The following is a 14,678-nucleotide window of genomic DNA, read 5'->3' on the forward strand; positions in this document are numbered from 1 at the left end:
GGTTTTTTAGTCTTGGTGGGAGGTTGGTTCTCATCAATAGTTGCATGCCAAATGTTCCGTTGTACATGTTATCCATATATTCTGCTCCAAAATCGATGATAAAAAATATGGATATTCTGAGAAAAAGCCTTTTTATGGCAAGGTGGTCTCCACACAAAAAAGTACCACTTAATTGACTGGGAGATTGTGTGTTCTCCAAAAGATCAAGGTGGTTTGGGGGTGTTAGATCTGATATATATGAATAAGTGCTTGCTTGCCAAATGGATCTAGAATATTGTGAATTCTGATGGAATTTAGTAGCAAATTCTGAAGAAAAAATACATTAAGGGAAAACCCCTTATCTCTTTTAAAAACATCAGAATCACTTTTGGAAAGGCATTCTTAATGTCAAAGATATGCTCTGTAAACTCTGTAAGAAAAAGATTGGTAATGGTAACTCTACCCGCTTCTAGAAAACATGTGGTGTGGTAATGCTTCTTTAGCAGAAAAGTTTCCCAAGCTATTTAATTTGGCTTTGGATAAAGACATTTCGGTGGAAAAAGTTTTAAGCTCAGATTTCAGTGCACTTGCATTGCTTTTAGAATAAGGATGATCGGGGATCTTGCTCTCGAGTTTGAGACTCTTCGTGCCGATTGTAATCAGATTTCCCTCTCGGAGACTTAAGATAGATCTCAATGGTTGTTAGACAAGAAGGGATTTTCTGTTAAATCTTGCTAAAGGGGAACAAAAACCTTTTCGCTGCCGGTTCCTTATAGGTTTCTCTGGCGCATAAGACCGCCTCTCAAGATCAAAGCCTTTTTGTGGATGATTCTTAGAAATAGAATCCTTACTAAGGATAATCTGAGCAAAAAGATCTTGGTAGGGTTCGATTGTCTGTGCTTTCTGTGGGTTATACGAATTCGTAACTCATCTGTTTTTTTGAGTGTTCAGTTGCGAAATATATTTAGAGAGTGATCCAAGTGTCCTTCAGCTTGCAGACCATTCTGAGAAACTCGGGTGACATGTTTGGGTCATGGATTAATAAATTCAATAAGAATTCTAGAAAACTGATTATGTTTGGTTGTGGAGCAGTGTCCTTTGGTCCATCTGGAAAAAATTAGAAATGGAAAAATCTTTATGGAAAAATGCTTTCTGATCCTTCTCATGTGGTTTTCTTATGCTGCTTTTTGATGGATTCTAGGGCATTGATGCAGGAAAAGACGGAAAGAAGGATGGTGGACCTAGAAAGCATGTGCATCCGAAAAACGGCAAGTGAAGTTTTCAAGCATAACACTCTATTTTCTCTTCCAATGACCGCAGAGGCCCCTGCGTTGCCCAGCTCAGGCGGCTCCAACCCTAGCCGCTGCCACCTCCTCTCCCACCTCTCTCTACCTCACCGCCGTCGGAGCTAGCCGGCGGGATGCTCGCGCGGCTCGCGGTGAAGGCGATGGCGGAGCGATTTGGCCGACTCCGGGCTCCTGCGCGCCGTTTGTGGTGGCGGCCTTGGCTGCGTCCGCGGCGGGCGGCAGGTCGTGTGCCGGGCCGTGGCATGGGTGGCGTCCAGCCGTGGCAGTGGCTCATGTCGGGCGCGGCCGCCTCGCCCCCAGAGAGTGCTCGCTGACGCGGGCCGTCCTCTCCGGTGACGGGGGTGGCAGGTGGTCCTAGATTCGGCTGGGCCCGAGCCGGATCCGGTGCCCGTGAGGCAGGGACGCGAACCTGTGCGTGGGAGGGGCGACGTCTAGCGTCGGGCGACGGTTGCGGATGCAGCTGGCGTGGCCGGCACGATGCGGCTTTGGCTGGCGTGGTGGAGACGGCGACAGGCTATGTCAACGGCTGTCGTGGCTGGGCGCCACGCCTCTGGCCGTTCTGGGCTATGGCGGCCTCAAGAGGCTGGAGCGGGATGTCCTCTCGTCTGCGGCAGCATCAGCTAGTGGCTCTGGCTAGCGCAGGGTGGTGGCGGCGGCGGCAGGCCCCAAAATCTTCATCATTGTGCGGGACGACGGGGCAGCGGTCCATCGCGGACAGGGGACGGTGGCGTCACGATGACGTCACTCCCTTCCTGAAGGTGTCGCTTCTGACGTTCGTCTCGGCACGGCTTTGCCTTCAGTTGTTGCTTCGCTTCTCGGCGCCTGGTATGCGGGTGGAGGTGGGGTTTTGTAACGTGAAGTCAGAGCTGCTATGTCAAGGGATGTGGCTTGGCAACGATAACATGAGGCGAACCTCCCTTCTTCGTGGTCCAGAATGTTTCGAAGGTCGGACAAAAACCGGAGGCAGGGCGAAGGGTCAAGATTGGAAGTTGGAGCTTCTCTTGAGCTCGGCAACGATGACCTGTTGAGACCTTTCGCTTCAGGTTGTCTATCTGCTTTTCGTTTGGTTCGTCTGTCGGCTGCTTTGGGAAGTCGGAGTTGCTGGATGCTCTGCATCCTTGCTTGACAACGATGATCCTTAGCAGTTCTGTGTGCTCTCTTATGGGGTTGCCACTGCCTGTGTTTGTTTGGACACTCTGTGTCGGCGGTGAGTGTGGTGCTGTGTTGATGTCCCAATCTAACCGACGAGTTAAGTTGTATGATGTTGGCGTGTTGATGTCCTAATCCAACCGTCTGTTGTTTGTTGTTTAGTTTGATTCGGACCACTTCTTTATTAATATAATCGGTAGCTACCCAGACAGAGTGCTTGGTTCGTTTTAAAAAAAGTTTTCAAGCATACCTTACCTTCGGTTGGCGGTTGACAGAAGAATCGCGAGAGCCGACCGGGCAGGAAATGCCCTTTTGTTCTGCTCCAGTCTTCCTGGTCTGAGACATACTTTTGGTCTGAAGACGATGTTGTCTTGGTGATTGGTCTGCGTTTATGTGCCTTTCGTTGGCTTCCTATTCATATCTGAAAAAACTTTTGTTCAGATAAGGGATAGTGTATAAGGTTTTGCTCTTTTGCTGGTAGATGTCGGTCATGGCGTCTTTGTAAGGAACGTATGGTTTCTATTGCTTAATGAAATAGGGGGGGGGGGGGGGGGGGGGGGGGGGGGGGGGTCGTAAAAAAAAAGGGTGGTATCGTGACGAAAATAGGGAAGAAAATCCTAAAACTATGTGTCACATGTTCTCGGCTCCAACGTTCTGTTTATATATTTGTATCTCCACGCAAAGAAGACATAGGCGAAGAACTGGAGGGCGCTGAGCCCTGCGAGCAGCCAGTAGAAGTAGTCGAGGTGGCCGCGGTTCATATTATCTGAGAACCAGCTCTGGCCCCTCGCCGCCGTCACCCGGTGGATGCCTGACACGAGCGCGCTGCTGACGAAGCTTCCGATGCCAAAGATGCTGATGTAGAGCGCCAGCCCGACGCTGCGCAGCCTGTCAGGCACCTGGTCGTAGAAGAACTCCTGCAGCCCCACCATGGCGAACACGTCGGCGGCGCCGAACACCACGTACTGCGGCACCATCCACCACAGGCTCATCGGCAGCTGGATCCTGGGCTCGTCGGCCAGGCCGGCCTCACGCGCGACCCGGAGCCGCCGCTCCTCGACGAGCGCCGCGATCACCGTGGACACGGTGGACAGGAGCATCCCGGCGCCGATGCGCTGCAGCATCGTGATCCCCGACGGCCTGCCCGTGAACCGGCGCGACAGCGGCACGATCAAGCCGTCGTAGACCGGGATGAGCACCATGATGGTGATGCTGATGAAGGCTAGCAGCGCCGCCGCCGGCACCTTGACTACCTCGCCGACGCGTCGGTCCAGGGTCGTGGCCTGCTTTGTGAAGAACGTCATGGACTGCGAGTACACCACGGCGTATACCAGCGTCATCGCCCATATCGGGAACAGACGGAGGACGTCCTTGGCTTCGCTGACCACGACGGCTGTGTTCGTGGCTGCCGTCGTTGCCGCCACCACCTGCGCCTCTTCATCGATTCTGCTCCTTCTGCTGCGGCACACACACGGACACACCGCACGTCGGTGTTCAGTAAAAGGGGCCGGGGCACACACGGACATCCAACGTACACCTTGTGCACAGGTAACTGCTGAGTGTACAGTACCTGGCCTCCGGCGGCTCTTCTGCAGACACCCCGACGACGCCTTGGTGTGAAGCCTGATGCGACGTGCGGTGTGCAGCCCTGAGCCTGCTCCGCTGGCGCCGGCGCCAGCCAGCGAAAGCCTCGGCGGCGTGAGCGAACAGGTTCCGCGTCCCGCTCGTGTCGGTGTACCGGTACGTCCTCGTACCGAGCAGGAACACGACGAGGGTGCAGGCCATGACGGCGCACGGGATGGCGAAGCCGGGGTGCCAGCCAAGGCTCTCCTGCACGTAGCTGACGACCAGGAGCGTGGCGGCGGTGCCGGCGCACACGCCGAAGTACCACCAGTTGAAGAAGGAGCTCCGGGAGACGGACTCGCCGGGGTCGCTCTGGTCGAACTGGTCGGCGCCGAACGCGTGCGCGCACGGCTTGTGGCCGCCCTCGCCGACGGCCACCATGTAGAGCGACACGTAGAATAGGGTGACCTGGATGGTGGGCGGCGCCGGGCACCTGTCGCCGGTGGCGGCGGCGTTGCAGTGATGCCCAACCAAGGTTGACACGGCCAGCAGGCCTAAACCCTGCATTATGCATGCATTTCCCCATCCAAATATTAAAATGATATATGATCCTACTAGCTAATTAATTGCATTATTTACCTATCTATATAAAAACAACATAAACTTGGACTAGATATGCAGTAATCTGCACGGGACAGGCGGGCCACACACATGTCGTCCCCGCTAGCTTGACCGTAGTTTTGCTTAATTAATTACCAGGGTGTACAGGAGCGACGCTGAGATGATGGTGAGATATCTTCCCAGCCACAGGTCGGCAATGGCGCCGCCGAGCAGCGGCAGCATCAGCGCCGTGCCGTTCCACACGTTGGTGGCCGCAGCCGCGGCCGCGATCCCCTCTTGCAGGGGTCCCGTCAGGAAGATGATCAGATTAGAGGCGACGGCGTAGAAGGCGAAGCGCTCACCGATCTCCGCCACTGCATCATGCATGCATGCACGTACCCAACGATCGATCGGATCAGCACACTTCGTATATGCATTCTTCTCGATCGATCCATGACCATTATCCATGGCTATATAGCATGTACTATTACGAAGTGACGAAGCACACTGACGATCAAGATAAACTTTTCACTTGCCTATTATAAAAGAGGCTGCTCTCCAGCCGCCGGTCCTCATCGTGAGGCATGCAGCATGCAGTCAGCAGAATCCAAGTCGTCGTCGCTGCCGGAGCTGAAGAAGAAACGCATTCGCTCGACGGATCGGAAGGGAGAATTAGGACCAGACAGAGCCCCAGGATTTTAGAAAGTGAGCAGATCAGCAGGAGGGTGGTGGTTTGTCACTTATGGTGTATCTTTAGCCAAAGGGGCACCATTGTTTCCGCATCGTGGTTCTGGCTGCCTACAAATATGGACTATTACATGCTTACACGTACGAATGTCTCTACACTTGCATGTCATCCTCCAACGACAAATATGACCAAGTCTGAACAAACATGTTACGGATCCATCCAAGTCGTGTGATTCACAAATGTCAAGGATTATATATCTCGTTCACCTCTTCTAAGGCCGTCTGCAACAGTCTATTCAAAATTTATCTAAAATTACTATTTTGCACTGTCTGCACTCTAGAGTGCATTGTTTGAAGGGTGGAGTTTGAATATGGGTATATAGATGGATAAATTGTGTGTGTTGACAGTGTTTGTTAGTCGGAATAAAATTCGACAGAGGACTTTGGTGTGCTGATCTTCTATTGTACCCATCACATTTATCGAGGTCTAGCACGGTTATCGGAGAATATTGGGAGCCAAGGACTTAGTGAGGTTTAGGCTACCGGAATGTAATAACCTACGTCCCTATTTTGGTGAGATAAATTGCTTGAACGGGTTAAGTGGTTGTCCTGATGTTCCCTCCCCTGCACAAGAGCACCATCTCTCTTTTATAGACCAAAGAAGAGAGAGTTATAGCTGACATGTGAGGCCAAGTCATAACCTATCCTATCTTGCAAGTAATGATTATGCTATTTATTGTCACTCCCGTAAGAAAAATGGACTCTGGGCCATTTGACTCAAAAGATTTTGGTGTTTGATTGTCAACATAACATGTGGACTAATATGTTTGCTAGTGTTTGTATTTGTAGTTCACAAGATGCGAAAAGGATTGGACTAAGGCACTGAGAAAGCTGAAAGTCGCCTAGAGGGGGGTGAATAGGCGGAAACTGAAAGTTTACAAACTTTAAGCACAACTACAAGCCGGGGTTAGCGTTAGAAATAAAACCGAGTCCGAAAGAGAGGGCGAAAACAAATCAACCAAGGAAATAGAGCGGATGACACGATGATTTGTTTTACCGAGGTTCGGTTCCAATGAACCTAGTCCCCGTTGAGGTGGTCACAAAGACTGGGTCTCTTTCAACCCTTTCCCTCTCTCAAACGGTCACTTAGACCGAGTGAGCTTTCTCCTTAATCAACGGATCACTTAGACCCCTCACAAGGACCACCACAACTTGGTGTCTCTTGCTTTGATTACGAGTGTCTTGGGAATAAGAAATGAGGAAGAAGAAAGCGATCCAAGAACAAGAGCTCAAAGAACACGAGCAAAACACACTCTCTAGTCACTATCTAGTTGGAGTGGATTTGGGACTTAGAGAGGCTTTGATTCTATTGAATTGTGTCTTATATTGATTGCACTAGCTCTTGTATTGAATGTGAAGTATGAAAATCTTGAATTCTTGAGGTGGTGGTGGTTGGGGGTATTTATAGCCCCAACAACCAAAACAACCGTTGGGGAGGGCTGCTGTCGATGGGCGCACCGGACAGTCCGGTGCGCCACCGGACAGTCTGGTGCGCCAGCCACGTCACCCAACCGTTAGGGTTCTGACGGTTTCGACCGTTGGAGCTCTGACAGCTTGGGCCACCGGACAGTCCGGTGCCACACCGGACAGGCGCTGTTCACTGTCCGGTGCGCCTTCTGGCGCTGCTCTGACTCTGCGCGAACTATCCGCACACTGTAGCGCTTTTGCAGGTATCCGTTGGAGTCAACCGTTGCGCTGGAGCCGTTGCTCCACTAGCACACCGGACAGTCCGGTGAATTATAGCGGAGCGGCTGTCCAAAAACCCAAAGGTGAAGAGTTCAGCCTGTATGGTCCCTGGGGCACCGGACACTGTCCGGTGGCACACCGGACAGTCCGGTGCGCCAGACCAGGGTTCTCTTCGGTTTCTTTTGCTCCTTTCTTTTGAACCCTAACTTAGATCTTTTTATTGGTTTGTGTTGAACCTTTGACACCTATAGAACATATAATCTAGAGCAAACTAGTTAGTCCAATTATTTGTGTTGGGCATTTCAATCACCAAAATCATTTAGGAAAAGGTTCGACCCTATTTTCCTTTCAAAAGCAACACCTCAAAAAAAAAGACATAAAAGAGCATAGAAGTCCAAGACTCAAGAACAATAGAAGCCCAAGGAAATAGCGAAGAAATTCATGAAGTGGGCAGCCATCCAGCGCACTAGTGGCGCACCGGACCATGAACAATACCCTTTTGAAAGGGAAATGACCTCAACATTTCCTATAATCGATTTTGTTGTTTGACGTCCATCACAAACCATATGGACTAACTAGTTTGCCTAGTGAATATTTTTCTCAGGTGCATAAAGTTCACATAACATACAAAGAAAATGATTTGGGGAATTCTACACGGTTGGAGAAAAACAGAATTGGTGCACCCTATGGCGCACTGGACACTGTTCGGTGCCCAGGCTGGAGACCTCCACGAACTGGCCGCTCTCGGGTTTTCTCAGCGCTCGTCCACTAAAATTCATCAGACTGTCCAGTGAACCACCGGACTGTCTGGTGAGACAACAGAGCAATGGTCAATTTTGCCAACGGTCGACTGCGGAACAGTCTGACCGTCAGAAGTCAGAAGATAGTCTGCGATGTCAGATCGCACCGGATTGTCCCATGCCGCAAGAAGATAGAAGACTTCTACGGTTAACAGCTCCAAACCCCAACGGTTGGCTGACGTGGCACTCACCGGACAGTGAACAATGGAGTGTCCGGTGCACCACCAGACTGTCTGGTGTGTCCATCGACAGCAACGACTGGAATAGTGGTTGGGGCTATAAATACCCCCCAACCACCACCATTCAAGCTATCCAAGCATTCCAACTTCCTCATTCAATACTAGAGCAAAAGAATAGACTCCAAGACACAATCAAAGCATCAAATCCTCTCCAAGTTCCAAAAATCAAGTCAAGTGATCAAAAGTGCTTAGTGACTTGAGAGAGAGTGATTTGTGTTTCTTTTGTTGCTCTTGTTGCTTGGTTGCTTTCTTCTTCTTATTCTAATCTTTCCAAGTGTTTTGTAAAGCTAGCAAGAGACACCTAATTATGTGGTGATCCTTGCGGGTCTTAGTGACCCGTGTGATTAAGAAGAAGCACTCGACCGGTCTAAGTGACCGATTGAAAGAGGGAAAGGGTTGGAATAGACCCGGCCTTTGTGCCCTCCTCAACGAGGAGTAGGTTCTCTGGAACCAAACATCAGGAAATAAATCACCGTGTTCATTTGTGTTGATCTTCATCACTTGATTTGTTTCTCCCCTCTCCTCTCTCTCTAAAGTTCTCTTGCTCATATTGTTTTGAGTTGGCTCCCAAAGTCATCCGCATTGATTGAGCAACTCATAACAAGAAGAACTATCTTCCGCACCCCGATTTCAATATTATTTATTTCTAACCCTAACCCTGGGTAAAGTGTGTGTTCAAAGTTTATAAATTTTAGGTTTCGCCTATTCACCCCCTCTAGGCGACTTTCAATTAGTATCAGAGGCAGGTTCTTCATTAGAGTTTAACAACTCGAAGTGATGTCGGGAGAACACGCCAAAAGGGAGATGCTCACCGGCGAAAAGCCCGAAGCTTCGGGAAAGAAGAACGATGAAAGAACTCCATCGAAGGAGGCCGGCGACAAGCACAAGGAGGAATCCGCTGGCTCCATCAAGTCACATAAGAAGGGTGACAAGAAGAAAACGAAAATGAAGAAGGTGGTCTACTACGAGACAAATTCTTCCTCACCTTCCACATCTAGCGCCGAGTCCACATCTTCAAAGCGCCAAGAGCGTAAGAAATATAGTAAGATGCCTTTTCGCTATCCTCGCATTCCTAAACGTGCTCCTTTACTTTTTGTACCCCTAGGCAAACTACCATATTTTGATGGTGAATATTATTGTATGTGGAGTGATAAAATGAGACACCATCTAACCCCACTCCATGAAAGTATATGGGATATTGTTGAGTTTGGAGCGCAGGCACTATAGGTGGGCGACGAGGACTACGACTCCGATGAGGCCACCCAAATAAGGCACTTCAACTCCCAAGCCACCTCTATACTCCCCGCTTCCTTGTGTCGAGAGGAGTAAAACAAGGTGCAAGGGTTGAAGAGTGCCAAAGAAATTTGGGACGTCCTCAAAACGACGCATGAAGGGGACGAGGTGACCAAAATCACCAAGCGCGAAACAATCGAAGGAGAGCTCGGTCGATTTGTCCTCAACAAAGGAGAGGAGCCACAAGCAATGTACAACTGGCTCAAGACAATTGTCAACCAAGTCCGCAAGCTCGGGAGCACCAAGTGGGATGACCATGAAATGGTCAAGGTTATTTCGTAATCCCACTCAAGTTCAATTAATTTGTGGAGATCCTAGATATAAACAGATGTCTCCTGAGGAGGTCATTGGCAAGTTTGTGAGCTTTGAACTTATGATCAAAGACTCCAAACATATTGTCAACTTGGAGCAAGGCGCCACTTCCACGCCTGAGGCACAACCCATTGCTTTCAAGGCAATAGAAGAGAAGAAGGAAGAGTCTACACCAAGTAGGACTCCCAATCGATGCCTCCAAGCTCGACAACGAGGAGATGTCTCTTATCATCAAGAGCTTTCGGCAAATCCTTAAGCAAAGGAAGGGGAAGGACTACAAACCTCGTTCCAATAGGGTTTGCTACAGGTGTGGTAAGTCCGGTCACTTTATAGCTAAATGTGCATATACAAGTGATAGTGACAGGGACGACAACAAGAAAGGGAAGAAGATGGAAAAGAAAAGATATTACAACAAGAAGAAGGGTGGCGAGGTGCACATGGGGCAGGAATGTGACTCCGACGAGAGCTCCACTGACTCCTCCTCCGACGAGGACGCCACCAACATCGCCGTCAACAAAGGCCTTCTCTTCCCCAACGTCGGCCACAAATGCCTCATGGCTAAGGATAGCAAAAAGAAGAAGGTACATTCTAGAGATACCCCCAAATACACTACTTCTGATGATGAGAGTAGCTCAAGTGATGATAATGATGATTTAACTTATCTTTTTTCAAACATTACCAAAGAGCAAAAGAAGAAGATTAATGAATTGACAGAAACCATTAACAAGAAGGATGCTATCTTGTAATGCCAAGAGGACTTGCTCATTAAGGAAAATAAGAAATTTATTAAGCTCAAAGATGCCTATGCTCTTGCAGTAGAAAAATGTGAAAACTTGTCTAAAGAGCTTAATATTTGCAATGATTCAATTTCTTGTCTTAGAACTGAAAATGCTAGTTTAATTGCTAAGATTGAAGAATTAAATGCTTACAATGTTTCTACATCTACTGTTGAGCATGTGTAATACCCAAATATTTGGAGATATAAAAATACATAAGTATTGGGAGTTTATAAAAAGATTTACATGATTACTTATTTTGTTTCCCCGTTTTTCATATTCAATTAATGGAATTGAATCGGTCAAATAATAAATAAATACAAACTATGCACATCATGCTGGTATTTTCTTTTTAGGTGGAGCATGTAATCTAAAAGAGGGACCATAGTTTGGATTTGAATTCAAAATATAAATTTGAGAGGAAAACAAAATAGAAATTTCAAAAGAATAAAGAAAAGGAGAAAAGGGATGCGAATGGGCCAAAACCTTGAATTCAGCCTCTTTCCTATTGAACGATCGCGGCCCACCTTCGGCCCAGTCGGACTCCACGCACCGCGGCCCTGACTTGCGGGGCCCCTCGGTTAGTCATCGTCTAGGCGCGCTTGGTCACCGATTGCCTGGCACGCCGGACCCACCTTCCAGTCACCGAACGCGCGCTGCCCTATTTCTCTTCTTCCCCGTGTAACCGCCCGCAGCGAGCTGGCCGGGCCGGCTCAACGACCTCCCGACCTCCTCGGACGCCATCTGTTGCGCATAAGTAGCCTTCACGGAACCCTGTCGCGAAAAGCCCTAGCCTAGAGATTGTGTCGCTGCCGTAGAGAAGGTGAAGAGGGAAGTGCACAGCGAGCCCTACGGCGAATCCCCCTAGTCACCGCCGACCGATACCAAAGAGTGGGTGGTCACATCGGGGTGTGGCGGGAGTGTTCCCAGGGGCAGAAGGGAGAAAGGACCCGTGGCGATCTCGAGATTGCTCATCGGAGTCGCGTTTTCCGCCGAGCCAGCGTCCCGCCGTGGCCACCACAACCCGAGCAACGATCCAAGGTAAGAGTTGCCCCACTCAGTTCGTCTTGATCTCCTGTACGCTCGGCACTAGACGAGAGTTAGGATTGGAGCAGGAATCGTCGGGTGGCCACTGTTGGCGAGGCGAGCGACTGTGGCCGCGTTCGCCGCTGTGCTCGGTCTCGGCGGAGGGACGGGGACGGGTCCGGAACCGTGGATCGGCTCACGGACGGCCCATATTAGATCACGCGTACCCTTTTGCGCAATCAGCATCTGGATCGTACGATTTTAATCCCAGGGAGGAAACACGCTTCACATCCTAGCTAATCTGAATCGTAGATTTGCGATCCGGTGACCACGGTTGTGTACCGCTTCAGTTAGAGTAATGATCTAATCTGAGCCATCGGGCGTCGATCGGGCGGTCAGATCTTTCCGATACCTCTTCGACGTGCATACTTTGTATAAGAGCCCCTGGGAAATTAACTAATCAACCCGCCGTCGTGACACCGTTAGAAAGTATTTAAAAATAGGTCTTGTTGTTAGCAGTTAGGCCCCTGAAACTTCTAATAATAGTGTCTGCGGTCCATTCAGTTTATTAATTAAGTGAAAATGCACTGAAATTGAATTTCTAGTATAAAAATAATTCCAGAAACTTGCTTAATTCATAAGAAATTCATTTTAACTCCTTTTTTGATCCATTCCAGTTGCATTAATTTCGTATTAATATTGTTTATCGGCTGATAACTCTATTTTATCATGAAACATAGATTAAAATTATTCACTTAGTTTATTCTATACCACACACTTGAAACTTCAGAAAATCATAACTCTTCAACCGTAACTCCGAATTTAGTGGCTCTCGAACCTACGATCTCATTACGATGCGTAGAATATTATCATGCATTCTGTTCTCATGTTTGGTGTGATGCTAATTTCTTCTGTACCATGTCTGTGTGTATTGTTGCGAGTAGACGAGCAAGCATCTGAGGACCTAGGTGCTCAACAGGTGGAAAATACTAAGCAGGAGCTCGTTGAAGGCAAATTGTGCCCTTGATCACTTTTATTTACCCAACAATATTCCTGTTAATCATTATGATCTGTATATGTTAATTTTGATGGGACCTAATAGGTCACCCTAGTTTGGTTATCTTTATACCTTGTTTACCACTGAACTTTTGGGTAGTAAATGCTATTGCTTTATGTGGTTTTGGGTGTTAAGATACACATTATTCATGATCATGCTTTTATTATAAATTAGTTATTTACTATTCATGATAAGATCATTATGTTAATTGGAACATGGAGAACCACCCGGAAAAACAGTGCTACCACAAGGGTGGTATGGGACGCCCTTGGCTGACTAATTAGGAAACCTAGTGGAGGACTACCTTACCCGAAAGGAGAAATGGCAGTAGGGGAGTGGTCGGTATAGGGAGGTTCTCGGGTTGATTTTGTTGCGATGGCTTTTCAGATGGGGGTTTCCTATATTGCGCTCCCTAGAAACTGTAGCGGGTTTTCATAAGCTAGTGGAACTTTGTAAAGGTCTCATAGTGTTACCCTGCCTCGCTTCCTTGGTAGAGGTGTATGGGATTCATGACCCATGGCAGATGGGTAACACGACTTGTGGGTAAAGATGCGCAACCTCTGCAGAGTGTAAAACTGGTATATCAACCGTGCTCACGGTCATGAGCGGCTCGGACCCTCACATGAGTAACTTATGGAATTAAATTTAATTGGTCATTTGCATCGCATTGTGGTTTATTTATTAATTGTGATCTCTCATTATTTGGGTCGGTATTTACTTATACTTATTAACTGCTAATAAAATTTGACCAACTTATCAAAAGCAATGCTCAGCTTTAACCATTATTTGTTGATCAGTATTATACTTCACATGAGCTCCCACCTTTGGTGAGTTCATGCACATTATTCCCCACAACTTGTTGAGCTATGATCTTTTGTGAGCTCAACCTTGGGATATATAAACCCCCCACAAGTGAAGAGCAGGTAGCCCAGTAGGAGGTCTACCATGAGGAGTATGAGCTTGTCTAGGTGGCGTCTCCTAGTCAGCTAGATAACGTCAAGGAATAATTATTAGTTCGCTTTATTACTATCATTTATTTTTGTAAGACTCTTCTGCTATGTAATAATGATTGTGACATTTATCTCCATACACTTGGTTATTATATGTGTTTTTTTGGCGCACATATGAGACGCACCCGACTTTATCCCTTAAATCCGGGTGTGACAGCATGACACTATTTGGACTAGATGTAGAGATGTTAATATTGATGCTATGAATGATCACCTTGCTATGATTAGAGAACAAAATAATTACATAGCTAAATTAAATGATAAAATTGTCGAGCATGAACTAGAGAATGAAAAATTTAAATTTGCTCGTAGTATGCTCTAATGGGAGACGCACTGGCATTAAGGATGGCATTGGCTTCCAACAAGGGAGCCAAAAGAAACATCAAGCTTAATGTCCCTAAGAATAGGCTTTATAACTTTGTTAAGGGCAAGTCTCACATGGTTCAGGAAAGGGAATGTTACATTTTATACCCTGAGAACTATCGTGAGCACAAAATTAGAAGAATTCATGCTTGAAAATCTCATTCTATTTTTCATCATGCTTATATGTATAGAAATGAGTCTTCTAGCTCTAGGCATACAACTCATATCAAAATGCCTAAAAAGAATATTGTTAATGCATCAAATGAACATAGCATTTTATTTAAGACTTTTGATGCATCCATTGTGCTCACTAACAAATCAGGCAAGGTAGTTGTCAAATATGTTGGGGGCAAACACAAGAGTCCAAAGACTTGTGTTTGGGTACCCAAGGTGTTTGTTTCTAATGTGAAAGGACTCAAGACCGTTTGGGTACCTAAGAACAAGGCTTAAATTTGTTTTGTAGGTTTATGCATTCGGCGGGACAAGTTGGATAATCGATAGCGGGTGCACAAACCACATGACAGGGGAGAAAATGATGTTCTCCTCATATGAGAAAATGATGATCCCCAAAGAGCAATCACATTCGAGGATGGAAATCAAGGTTTGGTCAAAGGTTTGGGTAAAATTGCTATATCTCCTGACCATTCCATCTCTATTGTTTTTCTTGTAGATTCTTTAGATTACAACTTGCTTTTTGTTTCTCAATTATGTAAAATGGGCTACAACTGTCTATTCACTGATGTTGGTGTTACCGTCTTTAGAAGAAGTGAT

At 47.5% G+C, this 14,678-nt stretch overlaps 1 protein-coding gene across 2 annotated transcripts; it reads right to left on the reverse strand.

Annotated features, from left to right (window-relative positions):
* Nucleotides 1–2,886: 2,886 nt before the first annotated feature.
* Nucleotides 2,887–5,307, reverse strand: LOC100283508 (peptide transporter PTR2-B). 2 transcript variants are annotated; one of them, NM_001156408.1, is given in 4 exon segments: nucleotides 2,887–3,890; nucleotides 4,006–4,559; nucleotides 4,755–4,972; nucleotides 5,135–5,305. In NM_001156408.1, coding segments are annotated over 4 exon segments (1,644 nt in total). In that variant the 5' UTR covers nucleotides 5,175–5,305; the 3' UTR covers nucleotides 2,887–3,058.
* Between the last annotated feature and the right edge of the window lie 9,371 nt (nucleotides 5,308–14,678).

The sequence above is a fragment of the Zea mays genome, chromosome 1 (genome assembly GCF_902167145.1).
Source record: "Zea mays cultivar B73 chromosome 1, Zm-B73-REFERENCE-NAM-5.0, whole genome shotgun sequence".
Classification (NCBI taxonomy): Eukaryota; Viridiplantae; Streptophyta; class Magnoliopsida; order Poales; family Poaceae; genus Zea; species Zea mays.